Source organism: Myotis yumanensis, unplaced genomic scaffold, assembly GCF_028538775.1.
Source record: "Myotis yumanensis isolate MYYU_CA2020_CCGP unplaced genomic scaffold, mMyoYum1.0.hap1 SCAF_3, whole genome shotgun sequence".
Lineage (NCBI taxonomy): Eukaryota > Metazoa > Chordata > Mammalia > Chiroptera > Vespertilionidae > Myotis > Myotis yumanensis.
In genome coordinates this window covers 38,659,766-38,679,132 of record NW_027223754.1, presented here as the reverse complement: position 1 = coordinate 38,679,132, position 19,367 = coordinate 38,659,766, and the positions used below count along the sequence as shown (strand labels likewise).

At 39.6% G+C, this 19,367-nt stretch overlaps 1 protein-coding gene across 5 annotated transcripts in view; it reads right to left on the bottom strand.

The window, feature by feature from the left end:
• Positions 1–19,367, bottom strand: part of NALCN (sodium leak channel, non-selective) — a 300,069-nt gene that overhangs the window by 123,428 nt on the left and 157,274 nt on the right. For all 5 annotated transcript variants that reach the window (XM_070408640.1, XM_070408639.1, XM_070408642.1 and 2 more), the window contains one exon: positions 15,753–15,890. In XM_070408640.1, coding sequence (XP_070264741.1) covers positions 15,753–15,890 — 138 coding nt within the window. The remainder of the gene's footprint in view (positions 1–15,752; positions 15,891–19,367) is intronic.

Genomic DNA, 19,367 nt, shown 5'->3' with positions numbered 1-19,367 from the left:
GTGGGTTTTACCTTGCTCTCTCTCTCACCCACTCTGGTAGAAGCCAAGTGCCGAGTCATGAAGACACTTAAGGGGCCCTATGGAGAGGCCCATGTGGTGATGAGCTGAGGTTTCTTGCCTACAGCCACAAGTGACTCATCTTAGAAGTGGATACTCCAGCTGCACTGAAGCCTGCAGGCCCAGCCAACATCTGGACTAGAAACTCATCTGACACTCTGAATTAGAAACACCAGCTAAACCTGTCTCAGATTCCTGGCCTGCAGAAACTGCATGAGATAATAAATGTGGATTGTGGTGGAAGCTCTTAAGTTGTTCATGATTTGTTATATAGCAATAGACAACTAATGCACTCATAAATTTTTATTAGTGTTTAAAAAATGCTTATACTACAATACTAGATAAGAGTATATATGGTGGAAGTACAACCGTGTACAAAAAGAAATAGAGAGAAAAGGCTAGAAGGTTCTCTAGAGATGTTCTTTAGAGATGCCTTTGTGAAAAGTGAATTTTTTCCCTTTTCTTTGTATTACACCATATTTTCCAAATTAAAAAAAAAGGCATATACTTCTTTTGGAATGGGTAAATAAGGTAAAAGAAAGAAAACAACAAAAATGCACAATTTTAAAAATATTTTAATTTCTAGTCCTTTTTCAACTTGGACTTCTAAAATTCCACATTCATTTGATAATCTTTTTTATTCCTAATTTATATTCTTCCTTTCAATTTCCCTCTTAACAAATTATTTCCACATATGTTTTTGTTTGTTTGTTTGTTTGTTAATCCTCACTGAAAGATATATTTTCCATTGATTTTTAGAGAGAGTAGAAGGGAGGGAGGGGGAGAGAGAGAGAGAGAGGGACAGAGAGAGAGAGACAGAGAAATATTGATGTGAGAGAGACACATTGATTGGTTGTCTCCCAAATTCACCCTGACCAGGCTGGGGATGGCACCTATAATCCACGTATGGGCCCTTGACCTGGAATTGAGCTTGCACCACAGTGGCCAAGGCTCCACTTATTAATATTAGACAGTTAAGCATGAAGGTAAGAAAGTTAAGGCAACTTAGTCATCACGACTTTTAAGTATCAGAGAGGTTATTATGTATAAGTTAATAGCTAACTCTTTTCCAAGTTTAATCTACACTAATAAAATACAAACATGCAAATTGACCATACCTTCGCTACGCCTTAAGCCACGCCCACTAACCAATCAGAGCGACTATATGCAAATTAACCCAACACCTGGAGCAAGCAGGAGGCTTGGTTGCCTCAATGATGGAGGAAGCCAAGCTTCTCGCTTGCCGCAGCAGCTCTAAGCTCCACTCAAAGCAACAAAGTTTCAATTATAGAAGGTAAATAAACCCCAGACACCTGCTTTCAGCCAGCCGTGGCCACGGAGCTGGAGCCTTGGGTTGCCCCTGGTGATGGAGGAAGCCAAGCCCAGGACGGCTCTGAGCTCCACTCCAGGCTACAAAGTTTCAATTATAGAAGGTAAATAAATCCCAGAAAAAAAGGAGAGGCTGGGAGCTTCCATCGCCGGGGAGGCTTGGCCAACCTGAAAACGGCCCTCAGCCCCTCACCCAGACTGGCCAGGCACCCCAGTGGGGACCCCCCACCCTAAAGGGGGTGTGGCCAGCCTGCAAACAGCCATCAGCTCCTCACCCAGGCTGGCCAGGCACCCCAGTGGGGACCCCCACCTGAAGGAGTGTGACCAGCTGCAAACAGCCATCAGCCCCTCACCCAGGCTGGCCAGGCACCCCAGTGGGGACGTCCACCTGAAGGGATGTGACTAGCTGCATACAGCCATCAGTCCCTCACCCAGGCTGGCCAGGCACCCAGTGGCACCCCAGTGGGAACCCCAACCCTGAAGGGCAAACCAGCCAGCCCCCATCCCTGCACCAGGCCTCTATCCTATATAATAAAAGGGTAATATGCAAACTCACCCTAACAGCAGAAAGACTTGGAATGACTGGTCACTATGACACGCACTGACCACCAGAGGCAGATGCTCAATGCAGGAGCTGCCCCCTGGTGGTCAGTGCACTCCCACAGGGGGAGCTCTGCTCAGCCACAAGCCAGGCTGACGGCTGCCAGTACAGCAGTGGTGGTGGGAGCCTCTCCTGCCTCCTCAGCAGCACTAAGGATGTCCAACTGCAGCTTAGGCCTGCTCCCCGCTGGCAAGTGGACATCCCCCAAGGGCTCCCAGGCTGCCAGAGGGATGTCTGATTGCCAGCTTAGGCCCAATCCCACGGGGAGCAGGCCTAAGCCAGCGGGTGGTCATCCCCCGAGGGGTCCCAGACTGCGAGAGGGCACAGGCTGGGCTGAGGGACATCCACCCCCCGAGTGCACAAATTTTTGTGCACCGGGCCTCTAGTGAAAATATTACAAGGAAAAGAAGCCTCTAAAACATTATTACATTTTGACAGGATATGCTTGGCTTGGGACAAGTACCAGTACCCTTCCTTTTCATCGCATGTCCTTTGGGATTTTACCAGAACTTAAAGAAGATACAGAATAGATTTTTACTGATCTTCCCATGTCTGCCACACTATGGGCATCTGGGCACAGATACATTCAGGCTTACTCTAAACCAGCCATTATACTATAAACTGGACATTATATAGTTCACTCCAAGTTTAGCTCCCTTCCCATGACCTTGATGTTTATCTTGATGTTATCATGCCAAGTAACAGCAGAGGAGGAGTCTACCTTTCTTGCCAACCTCGCCCAAGATGCAGAGATGTCCACCTCAAGGTCTTTTGGGAGTATGACTGTCTCACACCACTTCTATCACTCATTGGCACTTGGGCAGACTCTGTGTTCTAATTTAACCAATTTTCCTATCTTTCCAGTGAAAGGACAAAAAAAAAATCTAAAAAATAAAAAAATTCCCTGATGAAAAAAGGGAAAGCAACTGCCTCCCCTTTCAGAGCACTTCCTTAGAAACCTTTGTCCTTGTAAATTCTTCCCCTGTCTCTTCAAGATGTATACAAATCTTTTTTAAAGTTCTAAACAAGCCAGGAATAGCACCCCTAGTGGGTGTGTAATTTAGCTACTTGGCCCCACCTCTTACAAAACTACCCAACTGGTCATGGAGAAGTTGGATTTTTTCCTTTGGATAAAGGCAATTAGCTACCACAGATGACCACCCCAATTACTGGAGGAATTTACAGGGAACTGTATTTGACAAGTGGTTCTGCAGAGTCTTTTTACTTGAGGACTGTTGTTTCCATCTTGAGAACATGGATGTAATGTGGGGATATGTATAAAAGGGTGAGTTACTTTCTGTCTTTGCAATCTCTGAGCGGGTTGCCTGTGATGCCCATCACAGTCTGGTTTAGTGCTCATCCAATAATAGAATTGTTTTCTTTCTCATCTGCTTAGGTGGAGAGATTTTCTGGATTGGCAGATTTTATTTTTAATTATTTCCCCAACACCAGACAAATGGCAGGCTACTTAAGGACAGTGAGGTTAGGCTATTCGATTAAATTCTACGGGTATTTGATTGGACTCCACTGATGTGCCAGACATTGCCTGGCCAGGAAAATAAATGCAATATTGCACTCACCATGATGAAGTTCACAATTGAATTAAGTGGACGTAGGCTGGAAGCCTGGTAGAAAAGAGCATTGTGGTTGGGGACCTCGGTTAGCAGATAGGCTCTACCAGCCACCAGCTGTGTGGCTCAACAAATTGCAGCTACTGTATTTTCATTTAACTCTCACCAGCAATACTGGTGTAGGGGATAGCCCATGTAAAAATATGCGGACATAAACTTAGATATTGGAAACTAAAATAATTTTCTTGCTATTACTACAAATGAACTTAATTTAGTCCATAAGCCCTCCATTTGCACTGATAGCTGAAAACTGAATCTTGCTAGATCCCATTTCGTCCTATAAAACCCAGTTACATTGGAATAAATGCTCCTTTTCTTTCTAGGGCTGATTTAAAGTCAAGGATGTGATTGTCATCAGCACCTAGTCTGCTGTGGCCATGTGGCCTTTCCTCTGTCACACGTCAGGGGAAGCCATGGTGCTTGTTTTGGGGACTCTGGGCTTTCTCGCTGCTGAATTAGTCACTACCTCAGCTCCTACAGCCCCTGCTAAGATCTCTGATTCGTAGTGACACTCCGTGTTAGTTTTAGTTTCCTCAGGTTCCTGTAACAAATTGCACAAGCTTGGTGGCCTGAAACAACATCTTCTTTGACAGTTCTGGAGGCCAGAAGTCCAAAATCGAGTTGTCAGCTGGACGTGCTCCCTGCAAAGGCTGCAGGGGAGGATCCTTCTTGGCCTCTTCCAGCTTCTGGTGGCTCCAGGTGTCCTTGGCTTGTGGCTGCACCACTCCAATCTCTGCCCCTGTCTTAATGTGGCCTTCTCTTTCTCCCTATATCTTGTGCTTACCTGGTATATATCTCTTATAAGGACACTTGTCATTGGATTTAGGGCCCACCGGATAATCCAGGATGATGTCATCATAAGACATTTAATGTAATTACATCTGTAAAGACCCTTTTTCCAAATAAGGTCACAATCAAAGGTTCTGCAGTTAGGACATGGACATATCTTTTGGGGGCCACCACTGAACCCCTTCAGCTCTCCATCTGGTTTCTGGCTTGGGCCGTAGTTCCTTCACTGGTGTTGTTCCTATATACTGACTCTCAACTCCCAAGGAAGTTTGGAAGTTCTACCATTCCAGGGAGGAAGTATGGGAGACTTGTTCTTAGGGGATCTTTTAGGTCCTCTCTCTGCCTAGACCTCTCAGGCAGTTACCTAACTCTGTTCAGGCTCCCATTGTCTATGTGGGTCCCCCAGTGAAGCTATTTCCCTCCAAGTTCAGACAAGAAGTGGGTACAAGACAAATCTTGAATGTCAAAGCACACCCAGGTTGTTGCCCCTGAGTGTGGCATGTCACCCTACCACCAAAACACACTTTACCTCACTGCCTCTTTCCAGAGATTTCTGCCTCCTTCATGCTCCATCCCAGAAAACATTCTCCTTTCCTCTCAGAAAGTAGGAGTGTGAAGTAAGATTGGAGTGGGGGTTCCGAGGGGGTCCACACAAGTGTGAAGACTGACCAACAGAAATGAAACCCAAGCAGAGTATCACACATTTATTTCTGTGCCATCTGAGCATTTAGACTTCTGAGAGCTCATTTGGACAAAAGGGTCAAGTGCATCTTCTGAACACTACTCATTTAAGATTGTGAGGCACTGAGCCCAACCCAGTATTACCAAGACAGCAACATACCAAGGAGAAGGATAATTTCGGCATTAAGAGAATTGTGAGGAAGGCTTGCTAGGTGAGATGAGCAAAGTCAGGGCTTTGGAAGCATGTGGCTAATTAAGGGCTGGTGAGCTGCTAAGAACAGCCAGAGCGTGGTGTCAGGGAGGAGGCTAGGGGAGGCTGGAGAGGTGGGAGAGGGAGCTAGTGTAATAATCACAAAGTGATGACATTCGTTTCTTCTCTGTGAATTTTTTTCTTTCAGATGTTGTAGTTGCTTTTTTTTTTTTTAAAAAAAAAAATGCATGTAATGTAGTTGTTTTAAACTGGATTACTGAAATGGTAATGAGGCAGTGTAAAGTGTAGTTTAACAAAGGTTATTAAATATATAACATTTTATTTGTTTATTTATTTATAAATATATTTTTGTTGATTTCGGTGAGGAAGGGAGAGGGAGAGAGAGATAGAAACATCAGTGATAAGAGAAAATCATGATTGGCTGCCTGCTGCATGTACCTCTGGGGATTGAGTCCACAACCCAGTCATATGCCTTGACAGGAAATTGAACCGTGACCTCCAGGTTCATATGACAATGCTCAACCATTGAGCCATGCTGGCTGGGCTATTTATTTATTTTTAAAGTACATTTTGTACATTCTTCTTGGAGAAAAGAAAAAATAGCTCCCTCATAGCAGGATAGAGAGACAGATGTGGGATGCTAGCTGCACTTTCTCCTTGTCATGCAGATAAAAGTTTGATGTTCATGGTAGAGAGAAGGCAAGACTGAAAAAGGAAAGGCTTTGGTTTTGTTAGCGAAAATGCTGCAGAGGCTTGAAAGCCCCATGCTTACAGAATTGAGACAAGCTGTTGGGAAAGGTGCTGGCACTAAATTGAAGTATTATAGAAGAGAAAGTTTATAGTTTGCTTGAAACTATCCTTCAGCCCAAGTTCATTCAACAAATGTCCTGCAATGTTTAGGCATCACTGCTTAATTAACATGACAATGTGATGGCAAAACCAGAACCTATTTAAAAATATATGTGGAGCTTGAGTTTCTTCCTGCAACTATTTGCACAAGGACTTTTGGCTTGATCCTTGTGGCCATGTTCCTAATTGAAAGGCACTGTGATAAGGTGACACCTTGGCACTCAGGGTCAGAGGTGACCCAAGTCTGACTTTGAATCTCTTTGGAATGGAGGTAGATTATGTAGGGGAGGCAGGATGATGGATCTGCAGCTGGTCCTGAGGAGGTGAGAATTACTTTGTTGTTCTTTTCTCAGACTCTAATAGGATGGCAGTAGCCACTGTGATACATAAATAGAAATGAAGAGAGGATGGCAGCTTGGGTTCCATCACTTTTAATTTACACTGTCAACGAGACATATTGTTTTCCTACAAACCCAGTGCTGTGTGGAATGGGACTGAGGGTGCTGGCTGAATTGGGTCTGCCACTTCCCAATGCATGGTATTGAAAGTCCTGGGAGTGGGGGATGAATCCTTTTTCTGAAAGCAAGAACCATTGCTCAATTCCTGTTTGTTTGTTTCATTTGTTTGTTCTGGTTTTATACAAAGCTGAGTTAATGCTCATTAATAATCTGGACCCATTACACTGATGTCTGAATCTTATTGTTAATGTTTAACTACTTACAAGTGCCAAAAGGTTTCCCACAGCCATTTAAGTGTGACTCACAGGTTTATATTAAAAGGTTATTAATATTATAAAGAAATTTTACAGGGACTTGCCACGTTGAATCAAAGAGCTTCATCATTTGCATTAAATACCTTTACACTTTGCCAGTTCTCAATTATGCAACCAACCTACTCTGCCTTATTTTTTTATACTTAGGTTTATATAATCTTTAAGTTTGTAATGTGGCACCAAATCTATATCACTATTTTTTAATGATGTAATTTCCATGGGAATAAAGATTAATGATATATCCTTCCATTTCCTCTTGAGCTTTTTTAAAGTACAAGTGGTACATAGTTTCAACACAGCAGTATTTCATTTGTGCAATGCTTTCAAAAAAGAAATTCATATATATACATATACATTCATGCATTGGCTACTTGCCACTTTTAACAGGTCTCTAACATTCCATTATATGAATATGCAACACAAGTATTTTTTCTACCATGTAATATACAACTGATGTAATACGGTCACTTCCCTATTTTATGACCACTGTTGAAACCTTATGAATCACCAATGTCAATGAAAACATTGAGAATAACTATTAAAAATTTCCAGGTATTTAGTTCTTTATTTTCCTCAGATTATAATGCCCATTCTCAAGGTATTTTTAGAATTGGCAATACATTCAGTGTGGAAAAGGCCACATATCAGGTCTCTGGAAGCCTGGCAAGGATCCTTCTTAGAATTTTTAGGAATGACAGTAACATATTGGTGGGATGTTGACCTTCTAGCTTAGATTTCAAAGCATGCTTTCCCAGGTTCAATATGGCTTCTGCCCCAGAGTCTTAATAGGTGTTCAGCTACACTAAGTCCTTATGTTCCCTCTTTTATTTTTCTAACTACTCCTCTCATGCCTTATACACTTCTGAAAAAGCCAGACTAACCTGAGCTAAGGGTTCACTAGGTATTTATTCACCGTGTTTCAAGTTTTATACATTTAACCATAGACAGACTTGTTTCCTTGCATTTATCCACAGCACATTTCAGCAAAATTCAATAAACTACAGAGGTTGTATTGCTAGTATCATTATTTCCTCCAAGTGTACTCGGACATGACCATTCTGTCCAATGTAGTACTTTACCTCAGACTCACTTTTGGGTTATCATGATTCAGACTCCTGAAAGGTGTGGTTTATTTTTTTACCATTTTAGAATGGGTTCACTTGGTGGAAGATTTCTGTCTCTGTAACTGCATATCCTATTTTGCATTCTCACAACCCTACGTATAGTTACATCCCAGCCTTATGTACCTTTCCCTTTTCACGTCTTTTCTAAAGTTTACTTTTATTACTTTCTTTTCCTTTTTAGATAGCTTAAAGATAGCCCTTTGGCTGAAATGTCACCTTTAATCTTATTCCTTTCTCTACTATATATATATACTCTAATCATAATTTCTATTTAGAAATAGTTTTTAATATGCAATAGAAGCATAGCCGGTATCTAGTCAACACCCACAATCTTGGGTTTTTCTTTTCCTTCTTACCAATTATAATCATGCTCTCCTAAGCCATCTTACCGGCTGTAGTTGGGAACAATCTCATTTTTCATATAGGTCAACAAAAAGTCAAATGTAATCAGAGCAATGTAAAATGGGAAATGTTAGACACAGATGCACTTTTTAAATGAATTCATAAAATCAAGTTACTTAATTTACACCTTAGAATGCCCATTTTTGCCAGAAAAATATAACTATTCTCAGAAAGCTGCCACTGCAGAAGCAAAATCAAGAGATTGCTAAGTTAATTTAAGCACTTCAAAGGTAACAAAATGACTATCCACAATGGACGCTTAATTACATTTTCTCTCTCAGTATTCACATCACAGGGCTTTTCTTTGAAACAATAATAAAGGGGAAACCACTGAGAATAAAAAATAGAGTCTTTCCTCAGTCCTTAATCCCCAAATCATTGGCAAAAGTGAAGAAAAAGATGCATTTCACAAGCGTTCGGCAAACTGCAGTCAGGACAGAAATACGGAATACTACCAGGCAGATGAGAGAGAAATTTTAAGAGTATAATAGGTAATGGTTATGAATATGCATTTGCTAAACACTTAAGCTTGATTTTCATTGTGCACTGAAAAACTGGCGCCCCCAGGGAGCGATTGAATAGCCTGTTGTTGCTTTTTTATGCCAGAACAAACAGCAAAACATTATTTTTTTTCTTTTTTTGCTGCTTGCTTCATGCCAGTCCCTGGGAAGACTAAATCAGAAACTCACCAGTTGTGCGGCACCACTGGCCAGTGTGGATAAAAAACAATCAGAGCTTGTATATTTATGTAGACTTTTTTTTCCATTTGGGTTGTAATGTTCTGCAGTATTTTGCTGAAAGAAACCTCCATGCACATATTTACATGTTGGTCCACAAACAATGTCTGGCTGCTTTACTGTCAATATTTTAAACACCATTTCGGATCATATAGAGCCAGAATGACTGGGAAGCAGGTGTTTATTATGTGGACATTAATCACAAAGCAAGTAACAATGGCATGTACTCATGGCATTGTCACTTATATCACTAGGCCTTGAATCACAGGTTTTATTGGTTGGTTGGTTTGTGCTTACTAGTCCTATTGATGTGCTATTTGTAGACCCAAAGAGGACAAGGATTAAGCTCTTCACACTTTGGTTAGGATATAGGTTAGTACTTACACATGGTAGAGATTTAATAAAACTGTACAGAATCAAATTGAGCTAACTTAATAGAACCTGTTACAATGATGGTCAGTCTGAGGATAAACAAGAAAAGAAAAAACAATTGCTGATCATACTTTAAACAAAATCTCCAGGGAAGTGACTTCAGTCCCTAGACTTTTGGGGTAGTATAGAAGTAACGCTCTCAGTTTTAGTTTGGTTATAGAGTGTTCTCTTTAACTGAATTAATTAGTTCTCATTTTAAAAAATCACTTATAAATTTAAATACCTGAATAACTTACCTTTTTGCATTAGGTTCATAGTCAGAGAAATCAACTAAATATCCCAAAGCTTTAAAATTTTAACATAAATGTGCTTGAGAAAAGTCAATTTGAGTTATACTTAAGCAGTGTATTTCACCTAACTTGTACCACATATAAACAGAATTTGAAATGCATTAAAAACCTAAAATCAAAAGGCAAAAATTTAAAACAATTAGAAGCAAGAGGAGAATCTTTTTATTACCTCAGGGTGGGAAAGAATATCTTATGCATGAGTCCAAAATAACTACTGACAATAAGTAAAAAACTGATAGTTTGCCTGCATCAAAATTTATTGGTGGGGTGCCCTCTGTGCCCCCACCTCTTGCCAGTGGAAGTGGAATTATTGGGGTGCTGCTGGGAAAAGAATTTCCTGAGGCCCCCCCCCCCCAGGGAAGATGAGGTATTGTGGAAAGCTTTATTGATGATATAATATTAAGGGAGTTCCCTTACAAAGCCCCATTTCCCTCTGTCCAGCCAGGGGAAAAGTCCAATCTTGTCTTCAGCAGGGCTAGGATTAAAGCCACTGCCCAGAGTCTCTGCCCCATATTAAAGCACAGTCCAGTCCAGACCAGCTTAGCTTGTGTTCCCAGCTGCAGTCCATTGTGTGTGGGGTCTGCATGGCCATGAGCCATGCGGCTGCTTAAGGTCACATTGTTATGGAGGCGCATGGGTGACTGTGGGCCACAGAGCAAGAGAGTGCAAGGGAGCAGGGGGCAAGCAAGAGAGAAATAATTCTTTGTCTGGGGATTTTAAGATTTCATGCACTTGCCGTACTCCATCCTCTAGCCAAATATCTTTTTTCCAGATTAGACTGATGACAGTTAAGCATGTTTCCTATGGCACCCCAACTTCACTGCACACGTGTCCATTTCCCACTTTGTTTGATTCCTTCCCCCAGTGATCTATTCAGGGAATGGACTAGACTAGTGGTTCTCTGGGGAACATGAAGTTGCAGCTTCCTTGTGAAGCTGCCCAGATGACCCTACTTACAATGTCTAGCCTCCCCGTTGCTTCTTTCTTAGTATTGGTATTAGCTAGCTAATTATGGCAATAACAAAAAGATATCACAAATTAGAATAACAGAACACTGCCTAAGGAAGGACATTTATATAGTAGTCAAGGGATTAATATCCATAATATATGTACTACTCCAACACATGCATTTGAAAAAGACAAACTAGATTTTGGAAAAATAGGTAAAGCATATGATTAGGTGAGTCACAAAGAAGATGGCCTTTGTTAAAAGAGGGCCATCTTATAAAGAAGTGCTCCCTTATTAAAAATTATGAAAATGCAAATATGCAAGTTAAGGAAAAGTAATACCACCATTCAACTCACAAGATTGTCAAAACCTTAAAAGCTTAACAATATCAACCATAAGTGAGAATGTAAGCACACAGGGATTCCCAACCATTGCTCTTGGGAGGGCAAGTTCGTGCAGCTTGCTTATAGAGCAGGAGTCCTCAAATGAAAGGTAGAGAGAGTAAATGTTTTAGGCCTTGAGGGCCAACAGGCAACATTTTAGATATTATACAGGTACTCACATAATCATTTAATAATGCACAAACCAGTCTTAGTTCACAGACTGCATATAAAGCCTGTTGACCAGATTTGGTATGGCTTGCAGACCTGTGTTACATTTGGGCAGTATTCAAATCTCAGAGTCCACTTTCTAGCATCTATCCTAGAGAAGCTCTATACAAGGGGACACAATGTACAAATGTATTAGTCGCAACATTATAAAACAACCGAAATATGCACGGCAAAGGGAACTGATAAACAAACATGGTATATTCAGTCATAATTCATATATTCATGATGATATATACCAAATAAGCTTTATGTATACTAAGATAAAAAGATTTCAAAAGCCCTAACTGGTTTGGCTCAGTGGATAGAGCGTCGGCCTGCGGACTCAAGGGTCCCAGGTTCGATTCCGGTCAAGGGCATGTACCTTGGTTGCGGGCACATCCCCAGGAGCGGGTGTGCAAGAGGCAGCTGATCGATGTTTCTCTCTCATCGATGTTTCTAACTCTGTATCCCTCTCCCTTCCTCTCTGTAAAAAATCAATAAAATATATTTAAAAAAATATATATTGATGCAGGCAAATTTTGATGCAGGCAAAATATCAAATACATTTTATTGATTTTTTCACAGAGGAAGGGAGAGGGATACAAAGTTAGAAACATCGATGAGAGAGAAACATCGATCAGCTGCCTCCTGCACACCCCCTCCTGGGGATGTGCCCGCAACCAAGGTACATGCCCTTGACCGGAATCGAACCTGGGACCCTTCAGTCCCCAGGCCGACGCTCTATCCACTGAGCCAAACCGGTTAGGGCAATAAAATATATTTTTAAAAAAGATTTCAAAAAACAATATTAAGTGAGAAATTCAACTGACAACCAATGTAGAGTTTGATATTACTTATTTTGAAAATTGCTGCTACTAATGATTTGTAAGGAGGGAAACACCTGGTCAAATATAACTTGGCCTCAGAATGGTGTGTGGTCATCAGAGTAGAGAACTGGGACATCAGGTGTCTCTACCAGGGTGGTCATCAGAGCACTACAGTAGCTCTTCTCAAACTAAAAACAATATTAATGTTAAAAATGAATGGTATACAGCGGTCGCCGACCTTTCGGACCTCACGGACCACCAGTGGTCCTCAGGCCACCGGTTGATGACCACTGGAAAATGTTTGTAGATGATAACCTTAAATTTAAAAACACTGCATATTTTAAATAGATGCCTATACTGTATACTGTACATGTGTGGGAAACTACTGTATTTCGTTTAATATACACATTTATTTTCACATTTTAACAACTCTGAAAATGGGATGCACCTTATCATCTATGTGTATCGTTTAATTGTTTTTTTTGTTAATGTTACACAAAATAAGAATCTTCTTATAGTTGATAATATGTTAAATTTAGTGAAATATGACTTAAAACTGGAAGATGGATTCATACCAAATTCATCATATTCACTGTTTGGGAGACAATGATTATTGTGTGGGGAAAGGAGAAGGAGGGAGAGAGAAACTTGGTACAGGAAGAATCATAAATGATACTTTAAACTGAACGATAATACTTTACATCTATATATTGAAAACATCTGGAATAACATAAGAACATTTTAGCATTCATTAATATTCAGCTTTAAATGCACACACCATCTTACTTAGACTGAAAGGCACTCAGTGTTGGTGGACAGCTATGATCATCCACTATTTCATGGCTAAAATCTCCTTCAAAATACAAGTCCAACTCACATGGAGGTGGCAAACTTGGGCACTAGGTGGGGGCATTATTATCTTCAGTTTCAGATATAACATGGCCTCAGAGATCAGGGAAGTTGTCTGGTTCTTCCAAGTCACATATCTAGTGACCAGCAGAGCTAGAGCCTGAATCTAGATTTTGAACTTCAACTCCATACTCTTGTACTCGGCCACACTTACTAGACCACCCTCATTGACTTTTCAATTCTCAATTGCTTTACAGATTTGAAAAAAATTATGAATAACAGAACGAAAAATTTCAATTTTCAGTTTTAACTAAAAGCTACCTTTAGGAAACAACAATGAAATTATAATAAGTGTTTTGAGCAGATACTTAAATCAGTCGAATGAAGGGATGAAATTAGATATGGTTTTCAAGCTGTGCTTGATGGGTTCCTAAAGGCTCAGGTGAATCTCAGGAATCCTCAGAAGTGTTCCAGGTTCCACATCAGTGCCATGTTTTGGCCCAGTAAGGAAAATTTAGACTACCCGAGAAGTCTGTGTAAAGATTTAACAAAGTATTTCTTTATATTAGCAATCCCTGTAGAAGTTCACTTGAGAAAAAGAAGTTCACCTGAAAATCTAGACAGTTTTTCTTTCTGCTTTCACAATGTGTGAGTCTCAGTCTTAAGAATCAAAACTATATCTCTAGGTTAGCAAACAATTATATTATTTTTTTAAAATATATTTTTATTGATGTCAGAGAGGAAGGAAGAGGGAGAAAGAGATAGAAACATCAATGATGAGAGAAAATCATTGATGAGTTGCCTCCTGCACATCCACTACTGGGGATCAAGCCCACAACCAGAGAATCTAACCATGACCTCCTGATTCATAGGTTGACGCTCAACCATTGAGCCACGCCGGCCTGGCAACAATTATATTGTTTTAATAGAAAAACAATTACATAGATTATTCTCATAATTCATGATTTTAATCATATCTGTCCTGCATTTAACCCATGATCAACACTCTCCAAGGTCTTCCATAGTTTTAAAGGAACATAAACACATAATAAGTGCCTAATAAACATTAGTTGAATTCATGAGTGAGTGAATTAGTGATGAATGAATAAATAATGACAGACACAGACTTAAAGGGCCTGGAAAAGAGCATACAAAGACCTCAGGGCCAAGTGTCCTGGAAACACCAGCACAGTCCGAGTTGTCTCTAGAAGCCAGACCTCCATTCCCACTACTCAATGTTCTTTCCTTTTGTGAATATTTTAAGTTACCCCATATAAAAAAATGCCCAAACTATTTCTTTGTGATTTTACTGTTTGAACCCAAGATTTTACACCACATAACAATGCATCCCAATATACTTTTTGATAAACATGTCTTAGTTTTAAAAGCCTTTGCCTATAGCAAATGCAACCTGTAATATAACATCTAGTTTCTCAAGCATTTGTTTGATTCATAGATATTTAGAATTGGAAGGGACCTTAGAGCTCATATGTAATGTGTTTTACTTTAGTGACTCTTGGGCAGAGGTTTGATTTGATGCAGATATTTTCACTGACAATAGTAAGTTTCATAACCTAAGGAAGTAGCAATAAGTAGTTGCAAGACCATAGGCTTTGAGACCAGGCAGACCTGGGAATTTTCTGACTCTAACATTTACACTCCATGTGACATTGGGCCAATTACTTAACTCCTCTGAACCTCATTTTCATCATTTGTAAAATGGGAATATTACCTAACTTGGTTGTACCAAACATTAGGAATAAAATTGTGAAACATTTTGCCTCTCAATAAGTAATAGCAGTTGTTTTTATTTCATGTATTCATAATAAAGGGTACCATTCTGAATCCTTAACTTGGAACTTTTAACACAAGTGTAGAGCTTAAGTTTGCTTCTTAAATATGCATCAATTTATTACATAGAGATGTACATTTCACATTAGGAAAACCTGAGAATTACATCCCTTGGTATGTAATAGGCTACATTACATAGCATTTTTTCTTTGTTTTTAATAAAAATACATTAAGGGGAAAACTCTGTGTGACAGAAGTCAATTTTTTTCTTGGATTTAGTATTAGCTTTTATTGTGCTTTAAAAATATCTTCAGCTATGTGTTTTATTTTCCCCCCATCAGTTTCTTTCTGTTCCACATAGCAAAAAACACTGAGCTGATTTCTAATTAACTGACTGGATCCTGAGGTCTCCAGCAGCTATCTTCAGTTTAATTACAGCTGTGAAGAAGATGGAGTGAAATTGAAGAGAGTGTCTATACAAGGTTAAAAATAATAATAATTACATAATTCTGGTTTGATCCTTAGATCATGTTGGATGTGAATGATTAGAGATGTTTAAATCGGTATGCAAATGTGAGATTTCTATTTTGTTTTGTCTTGTTTTCCCCTCATGCAAACACTTGTACCTGATAGAGACAACTTCCTAATTAAATCTGAAATCTAGTTCCTGAAGGAGTTCACTGATTCCTGGAAATTTAGAATGGAAGGGACCTTATCCAACCAGACTATTCTACATTGGTTCTCTGGCTCCATTTTGAAATTGAATGTAGGCCAAAAAATCTGTTGATGCTCATCCCATTATGAATTCTAAGACATAATTGAAAAAAAGTGCTAAACTCACCAGAGTGGCAAAAAGATGATAGAGAATGAAATAGATGGCAACCACAGGTGCCCACATGTGTCCCACAGCATTTAGAGTTTGGTCCATTACGTCTACCCATCCTTCCTGGGTAAGGATCTGGAACATGGACATAAATGCCTACAGAGGAAAAGAATGGAGGTATTAAACACCAGTTTAAGGCTTGCATGCAATTTTAAATTAGTGTATGGTGTTTGAGGACTTTGATCTCAATATTAGTGATTTTTATCTGTGTGCTCAGGGGAAGAACAGCCTTAATCAAACAGGTGGGAAAGGGCTGAGAACTAAAGATCCTAAAAGCCTAATATCTAACTATTCAGTGTAGCAAACTAAAATAATTGTCCTTAATTAAAATTAGCCTTGTTGGTGGTAAATACTGTTGAGAAAAATTGGAAAAAAATTGAGGAATGTAGCTTATTATTGCCTTTCTTTCTTTTCTCCAAGTTAACTTTTTAACATTTCCAACAGATTACTGTATTTTTATTTTTACTGCTAAGCACAACTTGTTTTTTTGTTTTTGGTATTTGTAAATACTCACCTGTGGGTATTTTTTCCATTGATTTTTAGAGAGAGTTGAAGGGAGGTGGCAGGGTGGGGGAAAGAGAAAGAAAGAGAGAGAAACATTGATGCGAAAGAGACACATTGATTGGTTGCCTCCTGCCCTGGCACTGAGATGCCGATAGAACTACAACCCAGAGCCACACTGGCCAGAGCCACAACTTGTTTTTATAATGAACTAGAGGCTTGGTGCACATATTCGTGCATGGGTGGGGTCCGGCTGGGCTGGCCCGCCCTGATTGGGGCCAATTGAGCTGGGCCGGCCAGGGGGAGGGGATTCGGGAGGTTGGCCAGCCAGCTCCACCCTTGATCAGGGTGGGTGGGGGGCCAATTGGGGGTGGGGCCGGCTGGGGGGAGGGGCCACAGGTGGTTGGTGGGCTGGCCCCGCCCCCTGGTAGAACTCCTGACTGAACTCCTGGTCAAGGGGACAATTTGCATATTAAGTTTTTATTTTACAGGATTGCATTTAATTATCTAAAGGCATATGAGAATAACATATTTTACTTTTATAGTACCCTTCTATCAAATTATTTGTTATATCAAAAGCCTAAGACTCTTGGCAAAAGGTTGGAAGAGGTGGGTGCAGGGAGGATGGGCTCAATGGGGAAAATACAAAAACAAAAAACCAAAGTGCACATCTGTAATACCTTCAACAAAGATAAATTTAAAAAAGAAGAAAAAATAAAACAAAAAAATATGAGCTGCTTTAAAAAGGAAATATTTCGAAATAATATAGCCATACTGAGCAATTTAATAAAGACAAATACATTTTTCATAATTATTTTGTTTCTTTTTCAAAGCCAAGTGAAGATCATGGATGAAGCCAAGACTGAAAAATACACAGCATTCCAACAAAAGCCAGCCAAGCTACAGGACTCCTACTCTCTGGAAAGATCTTTGGTGAGTTCCAATCTTACATATGTTTCTTATTAATTGTATGATTACATATACATCTCTAATTCATGTATTCTGTACACATTAGTGGCCACTAAATGCTTTATTTATTTTTCTTTTAATCCTCATCTGAGGATATTTTTTCCATTGATTTTTTTAGAGAGAGCGGAAGGGAGGGAGGAGAGGAAGAGAGAGAGAGAGAGAGAGAGAGAGAGAGAGAGAGAGAGAAACATTGATTAGTTGCCTCCTGCTCACACCCAGACTGGGTATTAAACCTGCAACTGAGATATGTGCCCTTGACCAGGAATCAAATCTGAGACCCTTTGGTTGAGGGCAGATGCTCTAACCAGGCAGGGCAATAAATGCTTATTGATGAGAATTTATGATGATGTCTGGGAAAGTTGACAATTGGAATCTAGAAAATGTATTTACAGGTCACAGTACAATGAAGACTTAAGTTGAATCCTCAGGTATTGAGAGTCCAAGAAATAAAGTCTAATACAATACATAAATAAAACAATCCCAAGACATAAGCTCCTCTGTTACCTAGAACTAAAAAGGACCTTAAAGTAATCAAATTGACTCTTTCTTTTTGAAGATAAGGAAAATTAGGCTTAAGGATGATAGGTGATTAGCCCCAAATCACTCTATTAATTTGTGGCACTAAAAGAAATATTATTTAGGTGTTCTGACTCAATAGTAAGTACTTTTCTAAGTATTGATTCCTATGTTCAGTGAGATCTTGAATCTACTACTTCCCAATCAGACTCACTCAGTGAGCTCTCTCAGCATAGTCTCCTTTACCACAGATACTTAACTTTTTTAGAAGTAAGGTGTTCAATGCCAATATATAACAAACCCATTTGAACAAAGGAGACATTATTAAATGAATCTTGAAGTATGAGAAATGTTTTTCCACTCCCTTTATCCATGTGTAGAACTTCTCCATGAGTTATTTTTTCTACAGTCCTATTATTCTGCAAAGTCTTCTGTTCATAAAAGTATGAAATACGTTGCTATTGGTACTTGAATTCAGGATCACCAAGTAACAAAATATTTTCCTTGCCAGCTGCTTAAGCAAATGTTAGCTTTAACTCATTATAAAAATGCCTCAGAGAGCCCTAACTGGTTTGGCTCAGTGGATAGAGTGTCAGCCAGCAGACTGAAAGGTCCCAGGTTCGATTCCAGTCAAGGGCATGTACCTTGGTTGCAGGCACATCCCCAGTAGGGGGCGTGCAGGAGGCAGCTGATCAATGTTTCTAACTCTATCCCTCTCCCTTCCTCTCTGTAAAAAATCAGTAATATATATAAATATATATAAAAATGCTTCAGAGAATTTTTTAACACATCATTTAACCTCATAAGTTGCCAGGGCTTATCATGGGGGCCAATTATTTTTTCCTGTATTTTTTTTCCTGTTGAATATTTATTACCTTCAAAGGCAAGGAACATAAGTTCCAAAGATGATTTACATAAAATATAAGATTGCTGTATTTTCTTCAATGGAGCTGTCACTAGCGTGAAAGTGTGTGTTCATCCTAAAGACTCAATTGCAATAGAGAAAGAGTAAAAATATCTACCAATACAAAAGGGATTTTATTAGACATAAATTTCTTTCTCCAAAGTAACCAAAATTATTATGACTAAGCCCAATAAATTTATTTTTGGTATTCAGACCAAAAATTCAGGTGGTCCTTTCAGCTGCCTTGGGTACAAACCAATTTAGTTTGTTTTCATCTACTGCATTAGCTTTCATGAACACTCAGCTATTATGCATTCAGAAAATGTTCAGGAATGTGGAGCTGTAGGACTATAACCTGTTGCTGTGAGATAAGCGATATGGGCAAGAACATCGGGGTTATCTTCTACTCTTTTCAGAGTCTCAGAAGAAAATAATCTCATTTCTGTACAGCTCAGCCACCTGAAAGTCCATATTATGAGATGCTGTGAATTATATTTGAGAGCAAAGTTTTCTGTACAATGTTATTTGTGTGTTTATAGCTGCTTACATGAATAAACCAATGAAAGGGAGTATCATGAAATACTTTTATTATAGGCTGAGAATTAATTTGTGTCCTGCAGGAAGGGTGCCTTATCAGTGTTGCTGAGATTTTATTCAGAAATTTAAATCCAAATGGTAGTTTG